At 39.8% G+C, this 24434-nt stretch overlaps 13 protein-coding genes and 1 non-coding gene across 14 annotated transcripts; 9 read left to right on the top strand and 5 right to left on the bottom strand.

Annotated features, from left to right (window-relative positions):
• Positions 1-169: 169 nt before the first annotated feature.
• Positions 170-1393, top strand: ENT5 (Ent5p; the record flags this gene model as incomplete). Its single annotated transcript, XM_002497750.1, has 1 exon — positions 170-1393. One exon carries the CDS (start codon positions 170-172, stop codon positions 1391-1393), a length of 1224 nt encoding a protein of 407 aa, XP_002497795.1.
• Positions 1394-1540: 147 nt separating this feature from the next.
• On the bottom strand, positions 1541-2317 carry GIR2 (Gir2p; the record flags this gene model as incomplete). Its single annotated transcript, XM_002497749.1, has 1 exon — positions 1541-2317. One exon carries the CDS (start codon positions 2315-2317, stop codon positions 1541-1543), a length of 777 nt encoding a protein of 258 aa, XP_002497794.1.
• Positions 2318-3025: 708 nt separating this feature from the next.
• Positions 3026-3096, top strand: ZYRO0F13640r. The gene has a single exon. It is a non-coding gene; the product is annotated as a tRNA-Gly (tRNA).
• Positions 3097-3218: 122 nt separating this feature from the next.
• ZYRO0F13618g (alkene reductase) lies at positions 3219-4427 on the bottom strand (the record flags this gene model as incomplete). Its single annotated transcript, XM_002497748.1, has 1 exon — positions 3219-4427. One exon carries the CDS (start codon positions 4425-4427, stop codon positions 3219-3221), a length of 1209 nt encoding a protein of 402 aa, XP_002497793.1.
• A 1027-nt stretch (positions 4428-5454) lies between these two features.
• LSC2 (succinate--CoA ligase (GDP-forming) subunit beta) lies at positions 5455-6738 on the top strand (the record flags this gene model as incomplete). Its single annotated transcript, XM_002497747.1, has 1 exon — positions 5455-6738. The coding sequence occupies one exon, from the start codon at positions 5455-5457 to the stop codon at positions 6736-6738; it is 1284 nt and encodes a 427-aa protein (XP_002497792.1).
• A 318-nt stretch (positions 6739-7056) lies between these two features.
• On the top strand, positions 7057-8073 carry ZYRO0F13574g (uncharacterized protein; the record flags this gene model as incomplete). The annotated part of the gene is made up of 1 exon (XM_002497746.1): positions 7057-8073. The coding sequence occupies one exon, from the start codon at positions 7057-7059 to the stop codon at positions 8071-8073; it is 1017 nt and encodes a 338-aa protein (XP_002497791.1).
• A 9-nt stretch (positions 8074-8082) lies between these two features.
• Positions 8083-9033, bottom strand: ZYRO0F13552g (uncharacterized protein; the record flags this gene model as incomplete). Its single annotated transcript, XM_002497745.1, has 1 exon — positions 8083-9033. The coding sequence occupies one exon, from the start codon at positions 9031-9033 to the stop codon at positions 8083-8085; it is 951 nt and encodes a 316-aa protein (XP_002497790.1).
• Positions 9034-9220: 187 nt separating this feature from the next.
• Positions 9221-9622, bottom strand: ZYRO0F13530g (mitochondrial pyruvate carrier family protein; the record flags this gene model as incomplete). Its single annotated transcript, XM_002497744.1, has 1 exon — positions 9221-9622. The coding sequence occupies one exon, from the start codon at positions 9620-9622 to the stop codon at positions 9221-9223; it is 402 nt and encodes a 133-aa protein (XP_002497789.1).
• Positions 9623-10860: 1238 nt separating this feature from the next.
• On the top strand, positions 10861-12924 carry YAP1802 (Yap1802p; the record flags this gene model as incomplete). The annotated part of the gene is made up of 1 exon (XM_002497743.1): positions 10861-12924. One exon carries the CDS (start codon positions 10861-10863, stop codon positions 12922-12924), a length of 2064 nt encoding a protein of 687 aa, XP_002497788.1.
• A 621-nt stretch (positions 12925-13545) lies between these two features.
• On the top strand, positions 13546-18378 carry SPO14 (phospholipase D; the record flags this gene model as incomplete). The annotated part of the gene is made up of 1 exon (XM_002497742.1): positions 13546-18378. One exon carries the CDS (start codon positions 13546-13548, stop codon positions 18376-18378), a length of 4833 nt encoding a protein of 1610 aa, XP_002497787.1.
• A 554-nt stretch (positions 18379-18932) lies between these two features.
• Positions 18933-20129, top strand: ZYRO0F13464g (uncharacterized protein; the record flags this gene model as incomplete). The annotated part of the gene is made up of 1 exon (XM_002497741.1): positions 18933-20129. The coding sequence occupies one exon, from the start codon at positions 18933-18935 to the stop codon at positions 20127-20129; it is 1197 nt and encodes a 398-aa protein (XP_002497786.1).
• A 51-nt stretch (positions 20130-20180) lies between these two features.
• GMH1 (Gmh1p) lies at positions 20181-20903 on the bottom strand (the record flags this gene model as incomplete). Its single annotated transcript, XM_002497740.1, has 1 exon — positions 20181-20903. One exon carries the CDS (start codon positions 20901-20903, stop codon positions 20181-20183), a length of 723 nt encoding a protein of 240 aa, XP_002497785.1.
• A 185-nt stretch (positions 20904-21088) lies between these two features.
• On the top strand, positions 21089-22288 carry AIM24 (Aim24p; the record flags this gene model as incomplete). Its single annotated transcript, XM_002497739.1, has 1 exon — positions 21089-22288. The coding sequence occupies one exon, from the start codon at positions 21089-21091 to the stop codon at positions 22286-22288; it is 1200 nt and encodes a 399-aa protein (XP_002497784.1).
• A 489-nt stretch (positions 22289-22777) lies between these two features.
• On the top strand, positions 22778-24367 carry HTS1 (histidine--tRNA ligase; the record flags this gene model as incomplete). The annotated part of the gene is made up of 1 exon (XM_002497738.1): positions 22778-24367. The coding sequence occupies one exon, from the start codon at positions 22778-22780 to the stop codon at positions 24365-24367; it is 1590 nt and encodes a 529-aa protein (XP_002497783.1).
• Positions 24368-24434: the final 67 nt, after the last annotated feature.

Here is a 24434-nt window from a genome sequence, read left to right as displayed (position 1 = left end):
AAGGGGTTATATAAAACATTCGGGATCTTAACTCGAAGGAGGAAGAGAAAAAGAATTATTTCTGCTGGTCGACTTTCCTTCTTTTTTCACCATTCTATCTCTCATACCCATATTCCAATTCAATTGACCCATCTGTAAATTTGAATAGATTAAAAAATAGAGATCCAAGATGGACAACTTATCGAAAAAAATTCAAAATCTAGGTATTCACGATTTCCGTAATGCCGCTAGATTTGCTCAAAATATGATTGTTCAATATGAACCATATCAAGTCGATGTTAGACGTGCAACAAATACCGATTCATGGGGTCCAACACCAAAACACTTGGAGAAGGTTTTAAGAAATAGGTATCAAGTTCCCATGTACTTGATAACAGAATACACTTTGAAACGTCTCATTGACCACATAGCGACCAGACCTAAAAATTTTTATGAAAAGGCAAGAAAAGAATATGTTAATTATGGATCAGAATGGAGAGTTGTACTCAAGTGTTTGACCGTTGTTGAATATTTACTGTTGAATGTTAGTGATGGTGACGAATTAAATCAAGTACGCTCCTGTTTAACAACTCATAAGCATATTCTCAGTAGGGAAGTGTTGGAATATCGCGTAAAGTTCTCAAACGATGGTAAGATGGAAGTCCATGAACGTGGTATCAAAAAGAAGTGTGAGTTTATCATACAAATGCTAGAGGATTCTCAATTTTTGAAAAGGGAAAGACAAAAGCATGTCAAAAATCACCTTAAGATTCGACAACAACAAGAGCAAGCTTTCTACAATGCAAACGCCATTTCCGCATCGTCAACGGCGGGTGATTTGGATTACGTGGATGACGAAGGATTTTCTGATGAAGATGCCGACGATGCAGCAGATGCCGAAGTTTCAGCTTCACATGCAGGTCGTAGGCGCACTAATATGGAAGAACAGCGTAGACAACGTAGGGAAATTTTGAGGGAAAGGATTAAGAACAGTGAAGAACAACGCAAGAAGCAACAGCAACCTCAACCCGGTGTTCCTGATTTGATCGATTTCGATTTCGATCAACCATCACCTAGTCAGCCAGCATCTTCGTCAGCTTCTTCAACGACACATGGTAATGGTACTACAAGTACAAATAGTAATGATGACGACGATGATGACTTCGGTGATTTCCAAGGTGGTGACAGCACTAAGGCAGAACCTTCAACTGCCAATACAACTACGACCCCTGCAACTGGTACGAATAGCAACAAGACAAACAATGCGGGTGCTCTAGACGATTTACTGGACTTTGGAGAACCTTCAAAGAACACGACTCCAGCTGTGGCTAACGGCGGTAGTAACGGTAATAAGAGCAATAATGACAATGATGCCTTTGCCGATTTGTTTTCTTTTTCTAAATCACTAATATGATTCAAAAAAAAATAAAAGGAAAAGAAATCAACAATAGGAAAATTCGGCCCATTCGACATGTTTTATTTCATCTTTCTCTTTTTTTTCTATTTCTATTTCTAATTTAATTTCTTGTAGTTTACTTTACATAGTTACAGATGTTTATATCTAGATGCTCTTCTTGAGTTTATTACCCAATTGATCCACTTCGCCGTTTGGTTCCTCTTCTTCTTCTTCCCCAGCAAGACCTTCTTCGAATATTTGACGTCCTGTGAGTCTGCCATGGTGCATGAGTGATCTTCTGCTCGAGTCTCTTTCATCAATTTTGAACTCTTTGCGGAACTTAGCTCTCCATTCTAAAAATGATTTTGGCGTAACAGCTGTACCTAAAAATTTACGTTGTTCTTCCTTTTCACGTTCTTGCAATTCCCTTTCGTGTTCCTTTTCTAAGTTTTCGAATTGTTCTTGAAACCAAGATTCACAATGATCTTTGATTGAGGTCAATAGGGCAAAACACATTTGCATTCCTAACAACATATCATCCTTGATGTGTTCTTCAATTTGTACTTGTAATTCAGGGATGTAACTATCAAAATGAATACTATTAGCATTATCATGTAGACGAGATACGATTTTGTTACCATGATCGTCATAAGCTTGTTCTTCATCTTCTTTTGATTTTGAATCTTCATAACCCGCCAGTGATGTTTCTACAGGGTGTAATGCAATTATTGGAGCTTCATCGGGATAATTGGCCGGAAGATGGAAATCAACTTCAATACTGTGTTCTTTGGTCAATATGCTCAGATCTTCAATTGGTAGTTCTAACTTCAATAAGATTCGAAAATGCACATCGGGATATGTGCGTTTCATCACTTGTAACTCATCGGGATAAATGGATTCTAAAACTTCCAGTTCTTGATTCTGTTCCTCCTGATAATCCATTTTGAAATGACTGAGGATGATGGAAAAAAGTGCTCTGGCTAGTTGGTGAATCCAACAGATAGTGTTGTAGTGCTCATCTTCATTACCTTGCAATTAGTTGAAGCGATGATGACTTTTTCACTGAAAAATTTTGGAACCCTAATTTTAGGAAGCTAGGGTTTGACAAGAGTAGAATACTGTATGAATAATAATGAATTATATGTCAAAGAAAACGAATTTTGGCAGGTATTACAGATATCTTGGCTCTGAAAAGGATTATTTAGCTTGGTATTGGTGCTAATCTCGCTAATTTTGAACAAAATCTAAGTTGTTTGGAAGAAATCCAGGGAATTTTTGGACCTGAAATTTCCAATGAGCTTCATTCATTAGCCCTGTCAGAATTGCTGCCTAATTGACCCCATGCTGGGATTATTTCAAGAATAATTTTTTTTTTTTTTTTTTTTTCATTTGGTTTCAATTAAAAATGGAATTGTCTTGGTACAAGATTTTACGTTTTGGCGAGCACTTTGTAAATCTGATTTAGAATTCCAAGATGTTACCTTGAAATAGAATGGATGTACAGAGAGGTGGCGATAAGATTAGCTGCAAAATACTCCTACCTTTTCGTATTCACTTCATACTAAAACTTCCCAAAATTAAACCATTTTCATAGCTATAAAATCAAAAAAATATATTACCCTAATGTTCGTATCAAAGAGTGTTATAAAAGCGCGAGTGGTTTAGTGGTAAAATTCAACGTTCCCATTGTTGAGCCCCGGGTTCGATTCCCGGTTCGCGCATAGCTTTTTGTAATTTTGTTATCACCTCGTCACACACATACAATTACCCAAAATTAAAGCCTTCATGCTTTTATATGGTTTCAATTTTCCGTTTATTATATTCTAGTAATTATAACTTAAATTTATAAATCCTTCTGATATCCTTCTTTAACGCATTCAGAGTAGTTTGGATAATCAGTGTATCCTTCTGCACCATGAGTGTAGAAGTTGTCCCTATCGTACTCAGTCAAAGGTAAACCCTTTTCTAGACGATCTACCAGATCGGGGTTAGAAATGAAGAAACGACCATAACAAATCAATGTACGTGGAAATTTAACCCATTCCTTAACCACTTCTGGATGTAGTGCCAAGTTACCAGCACGAAGCACTACACCTTTCCAAATAGAATAAATGAAATCATTAGAACCTTCATCGTATTCGCCTTGACCTTCCAGTAAACCTGGATGAGTAACACGAGGTTCGACTAAATGAATGTAGGACAAACGCTTACCTTGCTTAGCTCTACGTTCTAGTTCACCAAATACGTAGGCATATTGCGCCACAATTTCTGGAGCACTACCACCAGACATAGAGCCGAACTTACCATATGGAGAGAAACGAACTGCAGTCTTTTCAGGACCAATTGCATCAACGACTGCATCAACAACTTCCAAGGTAAAACGAGCACGATTTTCAATAGAACCACCGTATTCATCGGTTCTCTTGTTGGAGCCAGGATCTAAAAACTGGTTAAGCAGATAGCCATTAGCACTGTGAATTTCTACACCATCAGCACCATTTTCAACACTTTCCTTAGAGGCTCTAACGAAATCTTTAACGTATTGCTTAATTTCATCCTTCGTCAAACCATGTTGTGGATTATTCGATTTAATGGCTTCCTCTTCGGAATTCTTATCCATATATACGCCGTCAGATGCAGAATCGTAACGAAGGCCATCTGCCTTCAAAACTGCAGGCGGAGCTTGTCTACCCATATTCCACAATTGAACGTAGATAAAAGATTTTTTTTCATGCACACGTTTGAAGACTTCTCTCCAGACATCCCAATGTTCTTTGGCCCATAAACCTGGTGCATTAACATAACCACCAAATTGAGGTGCTGGATATGATGCCTCGGTAATAATCAAGGTACCTGGTCTTTGAGCTCTTTGAGCGTAGTACTCTGGAGCCAATTCGCCGTTTGGGGCATATTTGGTAGCTCTCAACCTAGTCAATGGAGCCATAACGACACGATGTGCCAACTTCATATCCCCAACCTCAATAGGTTCGAAAAGGTTGGTATGACCGAGTGGTATTGGATGAACTCTATTGGTGAACTTGTAAGCGGGCATAATTAATTCCTTTCTGCTTACTGCGTCCTGAAAGGCCAAATATCAAGGAATTACCACCAACTGTTAGCTTGCTTGTATGCCAACTTTTATACCCTTGAAAGAACCTCGCGCATATCTGCTTACAAATATTGATGATACCTAAATGACCCCAGCATCCCCAGTAACAGCCAAATCACGAAACATAGCACTAAACTTAGTGTCTACAAACCGATCCGATACTGATTTACATCTCCCCTGTAAACCCCTTAACATATGAGAAAGAAGACACGGCATTCTCAAGTTCCTTGAAGTTCATCACGGCCTACCAACAAGGCATGCACAACACAATACACATCTTGTAATCCCTTCTTTTCCTTAGAGGCTTCTTGGAAGTGATAAGTAGAAGTCTAAGTTGTTTTTCGGCGGCTACCGTTCTACTTTTTTTTTTCTCTAATGACACCCACAGGGTTGAACCCCTTAAAGTTAGCCGCCGAAATACTAAACAGATGTACGGGTTGGGGGACTCATAACGTATAACTTGTCATTCAGCGGTTCAATGGACCGGATGAATAGATACATCAGCGGTAAATGGTCATGAGGCGGGGCAAGTGGATCATGCAATTGGTGCAAATTGGTCACGTGTACCCCATTCGTACGAGTCACGTGAAAAGCACGTGACACAGAGCCAAATACTTTCAAACAGAATCGGCAACCATAGTAGTCCTAGGTCTTATTGGTACATGTTACCGCCTATATATGCACTATGAATCTCTCCAATAAGTCCAATTTCCCACACCAATACGTTCCCCAGTTACTTACCCTACTATCGGAATTCACTTCGCGATCGTCTTCTCGCGCTCTTCTCAACAATTCACGGGCCCAAAGGAGAGGAGTTCGGATATCGATCTCGAGGTATAAGAACGCCTAAACTTGTAACAGGTTGTTTGTTCGACGAAAAACAATTGATAAGTTTCTTTTAAAAGAGAAAGAAGAGAGAGAGATCAATTGATTTTGTCAATTCCGTGCTCATATTCTTCATCTGGTCATAATGTTGTCAGCTATCAGTAAACGTTGTTGTCAAAGAACTACATTGGCTGCCGCTAAGGTTCAAACTAGAAACCTTTCCATTCACGAATACCGTTCATCTCAATTGTTGAGAGATTATGGTGTCGGTACTCCTCGTGGTGAGGCTGCTGATAATGCATCTGATGCATTAAAAATTGCCCAAAACTTAAAGTCCGATAAATTGGTCGTTAAGGCACAAGCATTGACTGGTGGTAGAGGTAAAGGTCATTTCGATAGTGGTTTACAAAGTGGTATCCACATTATCTCTAAGCCAGAACAAGCCCAAGACTTGGCAAGCCAAATGTTGAAACACAGATTAATCACCAAACAAAGTGGTGAAAAGGGTAAGCCTGTCAGTGCTGTTTACGTTGTCGAATGTGTCAATGCTGCCCATGAATCCTACTTATCCATCCTTATGGATAGATCTACCAAGAAGATTTTGATCATCTGTTCCAGCGAAGGTGGTATGAACATCGAAGAAGTCGCAAAATCTAACCCTGATGCTATTAAAAAATTTTACATCACTCCATCTGAAGGTATTACTGAAGAAACCGCTAGACAAGTCGGTGCTTCTCTAGGTTTCAGTAAGGAAGCTGAAGCTGAAGCTGCAGATGCAGTCACTAAGCTTTACAAGATTTACACCGAAAGAGATGCTACTCAAATTGAAATTAACCCATTGAGTGAAGTTATCGGTGATGCTAATCACAAGGTTATGTGTATGGATGCCAAGTTTGGATTCGATGACAACGCTTCATTTAGACAACAAGAAGTTTACAGTTGGAGAGATGTTTCTCAAGAAGATCCTGATGAAGTTCTCGCTAAGCAATCCGATTTGAACTTCGTTAAATTGCAAGGTAACATCGGTTGTTTGGTTAATGGTGCTGGTTTGGCCATGGCTACTATGGATGTTATTAAGTTGTACGGTGGTGATCCAGCCAACTTCTTAGATTGTGGTGGTGGTGCTACTCCAGAAACCATCAAGAAGGCATTCGAATTGATTTTGTCAAACAAGAAGGTCGATGCCATCTTTGTTAACATCTTCGGTGGTATTGTTAGATGCGATTACGTGGCTGAAGGTTTGGTCAACGCCGCTAAAGAATTAGGTGTTGACGTTCCAATTATTGCTCGTTTGCAAGGTACCAACTTAGAGGAAGGTCAAGCCATCATTGAAAAGAGTGGTTTCAAGATCTTCTCTTTCGAAGAATTAGACCCTGCTGCAGAAAGAGCCGTTGCTTTGGCTACTGAACACAGAGCTGGTAAGGTTTAAACGTAAATTTATTATTCTTATTATTATTTTTCTCTCTCAAAATTATTTGTCTGGTTTCTTTGTTTATATAAGTTGTATATGGCCACGACGGTACGACATCAAGCCATGGTATAGCCATGGTACGATAAGTTTGTGAATATTCTACTAATATATTTTTTTTGCTTATTCATTTTAACCTTATTTTTTTTTTTTTTTTTTTTTTAAATTCTGACATTTGGAATGCGCGACTGCATTGACAATGAATTTTTAACAATAAAATACCATTAGTATTAAAATACTCTGATAAAATTGATCCAAAGAGAATTATAAACTGTTTGAATGCAATGGGCAATGCCAAATGAAAACTCGAAGCCCTCTGTGAATTGTGCTAAATTGAATGGTAGTCCCATGAACGAAATACAGAAATCAATGTCAATGACATCTTTTGTCCCTCAAAATGATAATGGAGAAACAGACAATTGCAACGACAATTTGGTAGATGAGGAGCCTGATGAGTCTACACAAGAATATTTGAAGGATAACGATAGGGATAATCAACAGCGGGAAAATGATACAACTTGGACAAAATTAATGGAGTTAAATCAAAGGAGGTTAAATATTAATCAAAAATTCAGAAACGAGTGCTCATGTATAAAGCCACTAGAATTTGAATCGTATTACGAATTTTTCATACTCGCCACTTTTCAAAAAGGCATATCAGCAAGTGGACATGTAGACATTAATTCTTTGAGAACGAATCATGGTAAAATTCGTAGAAGAGCTAAAAGAGGTATTGAAACATTTACCAGAGAACCAATTGAATCATCAGGATCATCATCCGAATCATCCGAATCAGAAGAACTGATTTATAACGAGCCTTCAAAGAAACGTCGACATAATAATTCAGAAATTATCGATGGAAATTCACCAAACGAAAAACAACTTTTAATATCACAACTGGATGAGATTAACGGTAATATTTGCGCTGCAAGCATCATGCCAAAGTCGGAATTAGATGGAAATATCAGGAGATCTACCAGATTATCAACTAGAAGCACCACAGAAGCGCCCGATACCAACAGCGCTACCAACGGCGCTACAGATTCACAGGGAAACGTAACAGAAATTAGAGAACTTTACGAGTCTGTGATCCCCAAAGTCAGAAATCCATACAGAAGATCAGATTGGATCTTACCGCCTCGATTGAGGTTCACGCCAGACAAAAGAATGAGAACAAATGTTATTTACGAAAAAGTTAAACTCAATGAATTGGTATCAATTGATAAGATACAAAGAGTGCTTTCTAAATTCGAAGGTGGTATAACAGGCATCAGGAAAAAGACATGGAATATTTAATTTACAATTCTACAATTTAGATTTAACATCCTTGTAAAGATAGAGCGTAGCACCTTCTTGCGTCGTGGAAGCGAGAATTTCACGAGTCGACGCATTGTAGTATTCGCCCTGGACTAAATTTCTCTGATTAGCGCTTCTTGGATGGCGAATTTCAAAGAATAGCCAATCATTCACAACAGGCAAACCGTGGAAATGGATACTGTGATCTAGAGAAACGGTTCTCGAGTATTTTTCAAATAAAGGTTGGCCCTGGAACGTACGAGAGGTGTATAAGAAATAGAGGTCCGAAAGGTAAGCCAATGCCACGTAGTTATAGCGTAAATCGTTTCTTGGGTTCACAGATCCGCCGTGCTTACTATGGCAATCTCTAGTAATTGGAGCTCTAACACGAACGTAATAACCAACTCGATTCTTGGGACCGTCAGGCATAAACATATCTGACGGGAAACGATAATCAACAGGCCCCACTTGAAAACTTTTCAAGTAATTTTTACTAAAGTTCTCCGTGCCAGCAAGTTGACTTTGATAAAGATCAGCACCAGATTTCATGGACTCCAATGGAGCCAATTGACGAGGTGACAGTTTTTTGTAATGATGTAAGGCATCCTCACTGACTGGCTTTTCCAACGTCCAAAGAATCGCAGTCCAATAGACTAATCTTGAACCTTGATAACATTTAACTTCTTGGTGAATAAACGATCTGCCCTTTCTAATGTCTTCCACTTGATATTCAAGATAGATATCAGAGCTACCAGCAGTCACAAAATATGCATGTAGTGAACACGGTACGAAATTATACGGTACTGTATGTAACGCTGCTAGCAACGCCTGAGCAATCAGCTCGCCTCCAAATGTACCTCTGGCACCCGGTGGGGGGACCGACAAGGTCTTGGATACAAACCTCTTGTTACCCAAGGGTTTGAGCTCTAGAATCTCTTCAATATCCGCTATGCTACTCATCCCTGTCAATCTTCACAGTGCTAACTAAGTACCTTCCAGATCTAACAAACTCACCCTCGGTAATAGTAAATAACAATAGTAACAAGAAGAATTTGCCCGTATCTTACAGTTCTTATATCTAAAGATAATATAAAAAATAAACCCAACTAAAATATATATAAATATGCATTCACATACACCGTTTATCTCATGCAGCTGCCACAGCTTTCAAATCACTTTCCTTAACAACTTTTTCCTCACCATTTACCACGTAATTTAGCACTTGACCCGGCGAATCACCACACGAGAGTCTGTATTTCACAATTCTGCCTATCTGCCATCCTGCTGTTATACCAAGGAAGAAATTTACACTCGCTAAAAGCATATTCTTGGGTTTAATTACAAACGACCAACGAGTCCAAATGACAGCTGTGGATAATAATGAAAGATTCTGAGCTCCTGACACTCTTTCGACCGGCCTCTTCATATCACTGGCTCCTGCAAACACTAATCCCCATTTTAAAGTTGGTGCCCAAAAGTGAACGGTTTTTGGTCCTGTAGGTGAATTCCAAATCCTCCTAAACACGTTATTAAATGTGGCGCTTGACATTGTGAACAATAATTGATGAATTATATCTATGAATCGAATCTAACTTCGAGAAATGACCTTTTCTTGTGAATGAATTGAATTCATTTTAAGGTCCCTCATTCTCATTCTATTCTTATGTGCCATGTTTTATATAGCGACCGTGGTACTCACGAAGGGCATGACCCTCTATTCGTTTGTCTTGGTGCCTCTCCCCGCAAAAAGAATTGGGCGTGACGAAGAGAAAAAAAGAAAAACGGAAAAACAAAGAACGTGAATGGAGCGCTCTGAAGTTAGGCGGGATCTCTAGACGGAGCGTCACACTTTTTAGACGGAGCGTCAGTGGTAGAGCCGCGGCGGACCTGTCCACTGTCAGTGAGTCATACAAGGGGGGAAGTAATACGAAGAACTAGTCCAAATTGTTGAGTCTACGAACCCATACCCCTCTTCAATGATCCGCTAATTAGATCTGTCATAAAAAAAAAAGTCCGGAGAAGGTTTGATGGTACTGCACGTCCCCCTCTCAAGATGTACGTAGATTACGAAGTTGACCCGGAGGCGTACCAAGAACGTCATAGATGTGAAATTTAGATTTGTTCCGAAGTTTTGTGCGTGGCGCTGTTTCTATGGTTATTTTTCATCAGTTATTCCGGCCATATGAGGGTGGTACCGGTAGGGATGCTCCGCACAGGGAGTTATTTGCAGTTGCTACACTAGGTGGTTAGAATTTGAACAATTCTGATACTTCGACCACATTGGGGTTGTTGCTGCTGTGTAGTGCGATTGAGAAGCTGAAGTACACGGGGAGCTCACTCTCTGTAGACATGTCTGCAACGTATATAATGATACATCATCTCATGGCGGGTATATTTAGCGTTTCTAGTCCGGTATTTGACATCTGTACTGCATTCTTCCTCCAAGACGTTGGATTACGAGTTCAGCCCCAGTATATAGAGCATCGTTTTAAACGAGCGGACATCTGTTTTTTTTTCTCTTCCTTCCTTTCCCTCTACTCCAGCTATAGGGGAAATAGGAGTTGGTCATCTCGAAAAATAAAAGGCAGTATGTAAAGATCAAAACTGTTTGTGTAAAATCGTTGTAATCAATCGAATGCCAGAGGATTGCAGATAAAGGTGAAGCAGATAAATACATTTGTGCATTATCAACCGTGAACGTTACAGCTAAGACATACCCGTACTTTCTTTCTCTCTCTTTGACTGTCTTTTTCCCTGCTTCTTCTATCGGATCACCAACAGGATACAATGACTACTTATTTCAAACTGGTCAAAGGGGCCACTAAAATTAAGATGGCCCCGCCAAAGCAGAAGTACGTAGAACCGATTTTGCTTGGTACGACGGACCCTCATGATTTTTCTGAAATTGCTAAGGCTCTTGATGAAAGGATAAGTGATACCGCATGGACTATTGTTTACAAATCGTTAATGTTGTTACATCTAATGATCAGAGAAGGCGAAAAGAATGTGGCTCTTAAATACTACGGTGGACACACTTCATTTTTCGACTTGAATGAAATTTCCAAATGTGCCAAGTGGTCGAGTGCGGACATTAGAGCATTAGAACGTTATAATCACTATTTGAAAGTGCGTTGTCAAGAATACGCCCAGATTGGCGTTGATTTTGTCAGGGAGTCTCATTCATCTCTAAAACCTGGTAATGGTAGGGATGTAGGAGTGGCACTAGATAATGTAGATTCATTAGAGATACAAATTGGAGCATTAATTAGGAACCGTTATTCGCAGATGGACTTGCAAAATGATATGCTTTTATTTGCGTTCAAACTGTTAGTTCAGGATTTGTTGGCATTGTACAACTCGTTAAACGAAGGTATCATTACGTTATTGGAGTCATTTTTCGAATTATCACGCCCAGATGCCGAAAGAACGCTAGATTTGTACCGTACTTTTGTCGATTTAACGGAGTATGTGGTTAAATATCTAAAGGCGGGCAAAACTGTCGGTTTGAGGATCCCAGTTATCAAGCATATTACCACGAAATTGATAAGGTCTCTGGAGGAACATTTAGTGGAAGATGGCAACCTACATCCTGCATATACCGGTGCCAACACCGCAGGCGCAACCTCAGTTGTAGGTACGGGTATTGGTGCAGCTTCTCCAAATGTTAATAACAGCGCAGCTAATTCAAATGGTGATTTAAGCATCGCCCAAAAGAAACTGGAGCAAATTAGAGAGCAGAAAAAATTGCTAGAGCATCAACTTAAGAACCAGCAAGTGCTCGTGTCTCCATCGATACCTCAACAATCCTATAATCCATTTGGTTCTACAACGGACTCATTTTCTTTCGAGGCGGCATCTCCTCAAATACCACAGGCGACTGGAAATCCATTTTTACAACAGGCGCCAACCCACTCACAAACCCAGCCGCCTCAGCAAAGCCAATTTGCCTATTTGCAACAACAACCAACAGCGACGTTGCCAGCTTCCACTACGACACCAGATCTTTCCTCACAACAAACTGGATACTATGCGACTCACCCTCAAATAGCATCTACTTTCACTGGTGCAGGCTTCGGAGGCTACTCAAGTCCTCAACAACAACTGGGCACAAATCCATTTGGCTTTGCTCAGGATGTATCTCCTGCTAGAGCTAATCCATTTTCTCACCAGCAACAGCAACAGCAGCAGCAACAAGAACAGTTACAACAACAGCATACTGCACAATTGCAACAAGCTCAGTTACAAGCGCAGCACACGGCTCAGTTACAAGCGCAGCACACGGCTCAATTACAAGCGCAGCATACGGCACAATTACAGGCCCAACAAGCCCAACAAGCACAACAAGCGCAGCAAGCACAACAAGCGCAGCAAGCACAACAATTACAGGCGCAGCAAGCACAACAAGCACAGCAGCTACAAGCTCAACATACACTACAGCATACGGGTTCATTCAATCCATTTGGGGGTTCTCCGTTCGGAGGCCATTTACCACAAGTGCCTGAAGTGCCTCAGATGAACCAACAACAGCAGGCATCTCAGCTGCAACATTCTATGCCTACTGGTTCTTTTGCTGCAGCTCCGTCTTTACCTAATGCGCAGCAACCACAACAGGGTTTTGTTAGCCAGCATGCGACCGGTTACAATCCTTTCCAGCAGCAACCACAGCAGCAGCAGCAGCAGCCACAACAGCAGCAGGTACTTCAACAGCAGTATCCTCAACAGCAGTATCCTCAACAGCAGTATCCACAGCAGCAGTATCCGCAGCAGCAGGCGCAACAATGGCCTCAGATGGCTCCTCAACAACAACAACAGTTCGACATTTATAACCACACTAATTTAATTGATATATAACATACGAGTAACGTAAGCTTGTAATTGTACCTAATAGATAATGACTATTTTTTATTATTAGTATTTTTTTCTTGCAGTACATTGAGGACAGCCTTTTTCTCATGTCATCGCGTCACACTGTCGCCCAGTTCCCGATTGGGATACGCTGACACTTATATACAAACTCGATTAAAACGTCTTATACTACTCACTCGAGATATGCAAAGCCTCTAATTGCTGTCTTAAAGCCTATAATCAAACTTGGAGGGCAGATTCCATTGAGGGCATAGATGAGCGTTCAGTACCTTTCGAAGAGAAATCTACACAAATGGAAACACCATTGGTAAGATTTATAGTTTCCAACATGGTCCCGTCTCACTATCTAAAATTATGCTTACTTCAATACATACATATATACCCTAATAATAGCACTACTAGAAATCTCTGTCGCGTATTAACATCATCGTCTGTTCACGTGACTTCACTTTACCAGCAAAACCAGGGCCGCTAAGAGGAATAACCGGAATCTGTTCGAACATACACTGATACCAAAGGCAGTAGATATATATAGAACTGACCACTAAGACACTAGACGGTTGGACCTTTAGCGAGTATAATCAATTGATCACCCTGTTTCAAGAAATGACAAAACCTGGGTCACGAACGGGAACTGTTATACCAGGTATATCCGACGCTGAGGCACTGGGTAATCCTCAACACTATAGTAGTGCCGATGGTGATGTAGATGGTCCTGAATGGGCAGATGCTCCATCAGGTGCTGGAGATGATGCTGAAGCAGAGTACAAAAACTTGACATCTGTGGAAATACCGCATTCGATGCAACATGGTGCCAATCAATATTCCGAAGAACAAGAACCAATTAATAGGGTAGCTTCCAATTCTACAAAAGATACTGGCAAGTCAACTGGTCGTAAAAGGTTTTCTAAGTTATCAGAAAATTCTCAAGACCCTCAATTTGATCAATGGAGAAAAGAGTTTAAACATGCTTTAAAAAGAGTCTCTTCCTTATCCAAGAAACCCGCTCAACGTTTCAAGAAGCATTCAGCTGCCGACCAAAGATTTATACCAGAGGCTCCTCCGGAGAATAATTTTGATATGGAGGACAGGGATCTGTATACACAAAGATTGGCATCAGATCTACTGGATTCACTCTTGGCAGGTTGTCCAGGTGCTCTATTTGCAAGTACTCAATTTCTGAGAGATGAGCATGGTCAAAGGAGAGCACCTTTAGTTTTAGCAATGCTGGGTGTCAAAGTAGAACCCTTAAACATTTCTAGCACGAGTGATCTTAACGATGTTCGTGCTCGAATGGGCTCAACTTGGGGGGAAGGCGCTGACCCATTAGCATTGAGACAGGGCCGTGTGAAGAGTAACTCTAGGAGCTCCAGTAGCTCGAGTGATAACGAGGAGAGACCGTGGGCAGAATATTCTAAAAGGTTTTTCAAGATTCACTTAGAGTATGGCATTGGCAAAAACAGACTTAAATGGAGTATTATAAGAAGTTACAAAGAGCTAAGCAATTTACATGCCCGCTTAAAACTCGTATCGTTCCAACAGAATACCGTTAAGAAACTTTATACTGACCACAACCGATACCACAAGATTCACATTCCACACTTTCCTCACATTGATGATTTAAGCGAAAAGCTGCATAATATTAGAAGAGCAAAGCAAAGTGGTAAAGGCCATGGCCCAGAAGTCCGTCGTAATTATGGGATGGAACAGGAACATGGAAATTCAGCTGCTTCTTCGGGTGTTGCGAACGATATTTCAAGGACCAACACCATCAGGTCTTCCATGGATTTCAGTATGGATCAAATCAAAGTCAAACATTTGCAAGATCTAATTGATGAAAAAGAGGATGAATCAAAACCGATGTATCTAAGAATTGAAAGATATCTGCGCTTATTGAACATTGCTTTGTGTCTCAGGCCTCAATCTAACAGATTATTCCAATTTTACGAGTTGTCTCCCGTAGGGAATCTTTTGAGTTATGAAGACGGCCCTCAAGGAAAGCAAGGTTATTTAATTATTAGATCTACCGCTAGAACTCAAGGCTGGCGAGTTTCTCATTTTAGATTCAACGATTTCAAAGAGATGATTGAAAGACATACCACTAAGTGGTTTTTGGTAAGACACTCGTACATTATGTATGTGTCAGATCTCTACTCCACCACACCATTAGATGTTTTCTTAATCGATCATAAGTTCCAAATGAGAACTACAGGAAGTAATCGAAACGTTTTGGAAGACAATGGTGTCGAAGACGAATGGAATCAAGGAAGCCCAAAAAAGATTTCCACTAACTTGCTAATTACTCTAGAAAACAGTGAACGTAAATTGCAAATGATCTGCAAATCAGAGGCCTCACTGAGACAATGGACCTCCTCGATCAAATTAATGACAAAATTAACCCCATGGTCAAAGAAACATCGTTTCGACAGTTTTGCTCCCGTAAGAAAAAATGTCTTTATGAAATATTTAATCGATGGTCGTGATTACTTCTGGGCATTAAGTGAAGCCCTATCCATGGCGGAAGACGTCATTTACATTCACGATTGGTGGTTATCTCCAGAATTGTACATGCGCAGGCCCGTCAATGGAAACCAACAGTACAGAATCGACAGAATCCTCAAAGAACGTGCTGAGAGTGGTGTTAAAATCTTCATCATCGTTTACAGAAATGTGGGAAATACTGTGGGGACAGATAGTTTGTGGACTAAACATTCCATGCTGGCCCTACATCCAAACATTCATTTGATCAGATCTCCAAACCAATGGTTACAAAACACTTACTTCTGGGCTCACCATGAAAAGATGACGGTGATTGACAATACAGTTGCATTCATGGGTGGTATAGATTTATGCTACGGTCGTTATGATACCCCTGAACACGTTTTGCGTGATGACCATGATAGAATACCAGACCAAATTTTCCCAGGTAAGGACTATTCCAATGCACGTATTTGCGATTTCTACGATTTGGATAAACCTTTTGAATCCATGTACGACAGATCTCTTGTGGCCCGTATGCCCTGGCATGATGTTCATACGATGACGATTGGTGAGGCAGCTCGTGATATGGCAAGGCACTTTGTTCAAAGATGGAACTACTTGTTAAGACAAAAGCGTCCTAGTAGACCCACTCCTCTTTTGACTCCTGTCAGTGATTTCACTGAAGAACAATTGAAAGGTTCACCATTTTTCCAGATGTTGAAACCAAGAGCTACTTGCGAAGTTCAGGTAATTAGAAGTGCAGGCTATTGGTCGTTAGGTCTAAAGGAAACTGAACACTCTATTCAAAATGCATATTTGAAATTGATTGAAACCAGTGAACATTACATTTACATCGAAAACCAATTCTTCGTTACTACTTCACAATGGGATGGTGTTGTCATTGAAAACAAAGTAGGTGACGCTATTGTTGATCGTGTCATTAGAGCTAACAGTGAAGGTAAGGCATGGAAGGCATTCATTTTAATTCCCGTGATGCCAGGTTTTGATTCCCCTATCGATCAACCAGAAGCCTCAAGTTTGCGTGTCATCATGCAATGTCAATATCAATCCATTTCTCGTGGTGAGACTTCCATCTTCGCAAGATTAAGAAAATTAAACATTGACCCCTTGCAATATGTTCAATTCTATTCTTTGAGAAAATGGTCCACATTAGGACCTCATGACAAATTGGTCACCGAAGAACTTTACGTGCACGGGAAAGTTTTGATAGTCGATGATCGTGCATGTATTGTTGGTAGTGCAAATATCAACGAGAGATCACAATTAGGTAACAGAGACAGTGAAGTTGCCGCCATCATTAGAGATACTGATTTGGTCAAGACTAAGATGGAAGATAAAGAATACTATGCGGGCAGATTCCCCTGGGAATTAAGACAGAGGTTAATGAGGGAGCACTTGGGATGTGACGTGGATTCTGTAGAAGTTGTTGAGCGGAAATTCGGTAGATTAAAAGATCTGGCTAAAAAGAATTACAACTCGTTACACATCTTGAGTCCCGGAGCCAGTAACGATGAGAAGCAGACTTCAGCAATGATCGAACTTGCCTATCGTGAAGTATTTGAAATCGATTGCAGTAGAGCATGGGAACATATGTACAATGGTTATCCTGGAATTTTTGAGTCTGAAGGCAAAGGTATATTGACACCTGATGAAAAAAAGTCCAATGATAGCAAAGTGGATCTGTTATTCAACCCACCCATTGAGACTATGGGGAACAAGGGTGAAAAAACAACCTTCCCCAAGAATGACCCGGGCATGCCACCAACGGATGACGAAATCAATGATTGTAGGAATACCAACTACCATTCTTTCAACTATAGGGCTGGTGAAGACAATGTAGGTATTCGAGGCAAGAAACCGATCAGTTCGGATCCAAGAATTACTAATGACCCTAACCATATGGACGATGTGAATGGATTAGGACCAGATGAATGGCGTAAAGTAACCAAGAAGTTCAAAGAATCTGTCACTGACCAGCTAAGGGTTTGGGCTGTAGATGCTTTATCCACGAAGATTATCGATGGTGCAAAGAGAGCTCATCTAAGCTTTTTACCAGATAGAACTGAGATTGAAGAATATTTACAAGCTCCAGATATTCCTCTAGAAAACAAATGGGATATGCTAAAGAGAATCTGTTATCTACAACACCTATCCCACAGAAAACAAAAACGTGAACAAGAGGATTTGAGCCGTCAAAGATTTGGGGGTCAACAGCAAAAACGAATGCAATCTGAGATTGTGGGACAAGAAGAACTCGATGAGAGTTCCATTGATGAACTTCTTGCCCAACTTGCCCCTCGTTTTGGAGATGACCAGTACTCTGTGAGCAACCTGTTAAATCTCAATTTTATTGACCCATACTCGTTTGAAGATCCTATGTCAACTGCATTTTCCGAAGATTTGTGGTTCTCAGTAGCTATGAGAAATTCCCTATTGTTCCGCTTAGTCTTCCATTGTCAACCAGACAATGCAGTACAAACTTGGAGAGATTTCAAGGATTACAAACATATGGCTTCACAATTCGACGAAAATCAAGATAAGCTAGCAGCTGATATAGTAAACAACATGAATGCTCGAAGCCATGACCTGCCAGTGGAAGAAGACGCTCAGGGTTCAATACATCATGGTCAAACTATTGCAGGCCTACGCGACAACATACATGGTGAAGATGTTGGCCTTCAAATGACAAGAAGAGCCATTTCCGACACCCAAAGAGGCAATGCTTCAAAGGCCATAGCTACGAAAATGAGATTTGCAAGTAGTCTGCTGTACGGATACGATCAAAGGGTCTTTGACAAACAAACGGCTCGCAGAATGTTAGATAGGATCCATGGACATCTTATTATTTTCCCTACTGAATGGTTAGCAAGAGAAGTCGAATCTAAGAATTGGTTCTATAGTGCCGACAGATTGCCTCCTATCGAAATCTACGATTGACCGGGAAGAATCGGAGCGGTTTCGCTGCGTTTCGCTGTTTCGCTACATTTTTGCTCCAGCAGGAGTTCTTATCAGATGAACTTATCCATTCTTTGACCTAATTAGTCGAACCGGTCCAATAGAGTCATGAAAAACCGTGGGCATTTTACTGAATAAAGAAAAGTTGATCAACAATCTCGAAGTTCCGCGCGACGTAAATCAATCAGCAATGGAGGACGGAGCAACTTATAGCAGGACAAAGCGATGTGTGCTATAATTGCTTTGATTGTGAAGAATTGACTAAAAACTTATGAGGGTTAGTCTTGCATATCTATCTAAAAGGGTAGTGTGGAGTAGGTGTGGGTACATCCTAATCTTCGAGTTGACTCGTTGGCATAATGTGTCATGATAAGATTTTTATTATCATGATTCAAGGAGTAGCAAGGAGTAACGGGATATAAGAAGATGTTCCTTTGGCAACGGGAGAAATTATTTGTTCCTTGTAGTTTTTCCTTTCCGCTATTGTCATCGGATAAAACTTTTGTCGAGAAACTTATTGGAGAACCAATATAAAAATGTCTACTACAATGATAATTGAAAAGCTGCGAACTGAGCAAGAAAATCCTAGATCAGATGAGTCACTTAGCCTTAGAGCTAAAAAATCGTTTGCAAGAAGAAGGAAGGGTCCAGCTAATGATCTTTATAAAACTTTGATGAGCGAGAGAATCCAATCACGTGATGTTGTTTCTATTGAACATGGGAAACCAAGGAACTCTGGGGGTCTACCAGTATTTACTTTTAAATCAGGTAGACAATCTGCTCTTGATATAGTCGTTGATGAAGATACTCAATACAGAGATAAGAACCCAATGGTGCATTTTGAACATGGAATAAACTATACAGTAAGACCAAGATGTCCCAAAGTATCAATACCGAGAGCCGAAGATAGTAATGCCAAAGAAGACGATGAATCTGAAAAAGACGTTGACGAGCTGATCTGCAGCGAGATTGCAGAGGCGTTTGCAGACGATCTGTTTACTCGAAGGCCGGTATTCGACAATAGATGGAGTTGTGGAGGTGAAGACCAAGCTTCGAATAAATCTTTGCCCATTCATCACGAAATTCCTCAACATTCAATGCAAAGAGATTTAAGTGCTTCGACGTTACCTGTATCTCATACAAATGATAGTGTTGATAACGCTGGTTTTCGTTTTCAACTCAAGCAAGAAACTGGGAAATTGAAATCTGAGATATTAGCAAGTGCTAATGATTCAAATACCCTTGTTGGTAGTTATCCGCCTGGTGTGGAATCTACCAATAAATACAATGGAAATGGTAATAATAGTGGTAAATATTGGACAACAAACAAGGATATGCAAAGTAAATGGATTTCTGAAAAAATTGGTAGGGGATTACAAACGGTCAGAAGATTTGCCCTTGATCCTTATGGATCCAAGAGCAAACCATTGTCATCAAGGGTCAAAAGAGTATGTTCAGAAGACGGATTTCAAAGTAAAAGATTGGAAATTCTAATCCAAGATAAATTTTCTAAAGCACCTCCGTTGGTCAAAAGAGTTAATAGTACGGCTTCAATACCCTCTCATACCGGATTATCTGATTATCTGGATAGTGTTAGGAAATCACGTAATGGGTATCATGAAGTTGCATTAAAATCCCTGGAGGATAAAACAGTCAGAGATGCTTTATTAGCGGCAAAGAAGAAAAGCGATAAGTTGTGGTCGCAAAGTGAGAAGTTAGAATTTTTGGTCTAAGTAGCGTTTTTTTTTTTTAAAATTCTGATTTTTAATTTTTTTTTTTTAATATTATTTGTAAAAGCTTAATACACTAGACAGATCTATGCCAAATAAACTAACAATGAATAGCACTGCAAATGCAAGCGCTGGGAATAAAATGAATTGAATGTTTTTGAGAAATGTTATTTGACTGTAACCGTAAAACGTTAGAATGAAATAATGGGCAAACGCGAAGCAGTAAAGAGCATTACCCACAAATAAACCGATCCATTTGTGGATATGTATCACTGGTAAGAATAAAAATTGCACAAAATATAGTACAACCCAGATGGTTAAAAATGCATTACAATGAACGTCAAAACAGTATGCCCACTCGACTTGCGACTCTAATGCAGATCTAAATTTGAAAGTAGGTCTATTCAGTATCAGCCAAAAGATCGTAGCTACTAAAAAACCGTAAAAGAAAAAGTCCACAAATATCATATTTATCATCATTTTTAGAAATCCAAAGAATGTGTGTCCATAAACCAATGACCATACCATCGAACTCAGCGTTAAAAGACCAACTTGTAAAATAAAAAAGGATGGATCATCTCTTGCCCATTGATGCTTCGTTTGACGTTGGTAATAAAACGATCTAAATGCCTTTCTTGGTTTAAATATCAAATGAACCATTTCCCATGTTGCAGTTTCAAAATCAAGGTTCCTGGGAGTCTTGAATAGCCTCTTGATCACAATGGGGAAAGAAGACCCACCAAAATTCGCATTCAAATCATAGTGACCTGAATTCATGATCTAAATTGGATTAGCAAAGGATTCCTTGATGTTGATTGTTGATGTTCTGTTATAGTAGTAGTGGAAGGGTCCATGTAGTTTTTCAACCTATAAGATTGAAAAAAAAAAAAAAATAAGTAGTTGAATCTCAACTACATCAAGAAGATAAGATTTTGCAAGGAAAAACTGCCTAAGGACCTCATATGTCGATCCCGAAGACCTTCTCACAAGTTTCTAGGAGGTCAATTTCCCTTGTGAGGCCCACTGCAACTACTTTGGTGCCGACTGAAGCCGAATTGAAGACTGCTACTCAAACTAATGCAGAGGAATTATTTGACGATGATGACGCCAAGAAGCCTATTTCCACTACTAAATTCCAAGTGTTAGGTCAGCCAGCAACAATGGCATCACTCATCGTACCACCCTCGATCCCACTGTACGTAAGAAGAGGTTGTCTGGTATCACTACATGGTGCAGAAAAGCTTTCTATGAATTACGAATGGGTTCATTTCTGGTCCAACTTAATACACTATAGATCCATCAAACCGTCCATTTATCACAAATTGGTGTCGACATCTAAGTTTAACGCTTTAGTGGCCCCTAACTTTCTATCAAATCGTATAGGTCCATGGTTGGGTCTTTCATCATCACCATTTAGAACTCTCTGTCTATTAAACCTAAATGGATCAGCAGATTGGAACGTTTGGGGTCAAGATTCTGTGGTTGCATATGAAAATAATTCAAGTCTCTCCGTACAACCACCCAATCCATTTTTGATTAGACTTAGAAGCCAAGCTTTTTCTTCTAAATATCAAACTGTTCAAGGAAGGGGTAACGTTTTACTGAGTGGTTCAGGATCAGTGTATACTGTGGATCTGAAAGACGCCAAGGACGAAATTATCATACGATCAGAACACTTACTTGCGGTAAGCGGAGCCAACAGACGTGAAATTACCAATGCCATTACAGAACAGAAATTATCACCTCCACCAGAAATGACTAGAAAAGTACCTAGTGAAGCTGGGAGATTTTTTGAAAGTATCAGAGAACTTGATGGTAGATTATTTTGGGATAGTTCAAAGGCGGTCGGAATCAAATTTTGGAATTGGACTAGAAGAATTTACTCTAGACTTATCAATGGTCCTACTAAGTATTTGAAAATCCAAGGTCCTAGAACTTTACTAATACAAAGCTCTTACAACGTTTATCTACCAGCAAGCCCAATCAATAGAAACTCTGTCGAACAACAATGGGCTAAACCAGATTCATTAGCACAGAACCCCTCAAAGAATTATTTCAATTACGCAAGTGTCTCTACAAATGGTAACGTCGAATTTGAAGCAACTCCCAATTTCAATGAAACTGTTAAAAAAATCGAGGAATCTGGTAATAAGAAGCGTTGAATTGAGCCGAATTGAATTGTGCATATATTCTTTATATGACAAGAGATCTAAGTAAATATTCAAATAGAAAATGTCACGAAGTTAAAAACATAGCATACGATAAGAATAAAAATAAACTGGGGAAACAATGGCGGCGTCATTCTCATAATTCCTCGAGGATTATTATATTCAGATTACCATATATGCATACAAACATATACCTACCAATATTAGGCACATTTCTCTCAAAAAAATTTTAAAAAATAGAGAAACAAATGGAGAATATTTCAAGTATACTCACAATGAATATGGGTTAGAGTATTGACTCAATATTTTCAGTTCTTTATCATTTCCCGCCCATCTCATCGGCACGTAGTTAACGATATGAAATTTTTCAGTTGGAAGATTCTACTCATATCGCGGACGGTAAACTCATCGCATCACTCACCTCATCTAGAAGTGAAAAAAAATCATCAATATTCAGTTTTTATTGGCATTTTTGCCTAATTTATGATCAATCGTTTGCTGAAAAGGCTCCCGAGTAGATTATTTACCACTATGTCTCAGGATACTGCTTCCACTAATGCTGCTTCTGCTCCAAAGAGCAACAAGCTTCAAGTTTCTTTGAAGACTCCAAAAGGTACCAAGGACTGGGCTGATTCCGATATGGTAATCAGAGAAGCCGTCTTTGGTACTTTGTCTAACCTTTTCAAACGTCATGGTGGTGTTACTATCGATACCCCTGTTTTCGAATTGAAAGAAATCTTGGCAGGTAAGTATGGTGAGGATTCTAAATTGATTTATGATCTGAAAGATCAAGGTGGTGAATTGTGTTCCTTGCGTTACGATTTGACCGTTCCATTCGCCAGATATGTTGCTATGAATAACGTCCCCACTATTAAAAGATACCACATTGCTAAAGTTTACAGAAGAGATCAACCGGCAATGACCAAAGGTCGTATGAGAGAGTTTTACCAATGTGACTTTGATATAGCAGGTAACTACGAATCTATGGTTCCTGATGCTGAATGTCTTTCCATCCTAGTGGAAGGTTTAACAGGTTTGGGTATTAAAGATTTCAAGATCAAACTTAACCACAGAAAGATTTTAGATGGTATTTTCAAAGTTTCTGGTGTTAAGGATGAAGATGTGAGAAAGATTTCATCTGCTGTTGATAAATTGGACAAGACTCCTTGGGAAACTGTCAAGAAGGAAATTACCGCGGAGAAGGGTCAAACTGAAGAAACCGCCGATAAAATTGGTGAATACGTTAAATTGAATGGTACCTTGCAAGAAATTTACTCTATCCTATCAAAGGATCCTGTTCTAACTTCGAATGAATTGGCAAAGCAAGGTTTAGATGAGATTGCCACTTTGATGAACTTCACCAACGCATTCGGTATTGATTCCTACATCTCTTTCGATCTATCTCTAGCAAGAGGGTTGGATTACTACACTGGGCTAATTTACGAAGCTGTCACTGCAGCATCTGCTCCTCCTGAAGAAGCTGCTGAATTGAAAAAGAAGGCTAAATCTGAGGATGATGCTTCCGCCTACGTCGGTGTTGGATCCATCGCAGCAGGTGGTCGTTACGACAATTTAGTGAACATGTTCTCCCAAGCTTCTGGTAGAAAATCTAACCAAATCCCATGTGTTGGTATTTCCTTTGGTGTTGAGAGAATCTTTTCTTTGATCAAACAGAGAACTTCTTCCGCCGACATTAAACCTACTGCCACCCAAGTGTTTGTCATGGCATTTGGTGGTGGTAAGGACTGGACTGGTTACCTACCTGAGAGAATGAAGGTTGCCAAACAGTTGTGGAATGCTGGTATTGAAGTTGAATATGTTTACAAATCTAAGGCAAACCCAAGAAAACAATTCGAATCTGCTGAGAAATCTGGTGCACCTTTGGCTGTTATCCTTGGTAAGGAAGAATACTTGGAGGGCAAATTGCGTGTTAAGAGATTAGGTCAGGAATTTGCCAATGACGATGGTGATTTGGTCAACGCTGAAGACATCGTCGATGCAGTTAAGGAAAAATTAAGCAGCGTTCATAAGGATGGTGTTGATGAAGTGACGAGACTAATTAGAGGTATATGAAAAAAACGGCAATAACTAAACCCTGGAGAAAAACGCCGCCAATGTATATTTTCTCTTATAATAACAT

The sequence above is a fragment of the Zygosaccharomyces rouxii genome, assembly GCF_000026365.1.
Source record: "Zygosaccharomyces rouxii strain CBS732 chromosome F complete sequence".
NCBI classification, from domain to species: Eukaryota; Fungi; Ascomycota; class Saccharomycetes; order Saccharomycetales; family Saccharomycetaceae; genus Zygosaccharomyces; species Zygosaccharomyces rouxii.
This window is presented reverse-complemented; position numbering and strand designations above follow the sequence as displayed.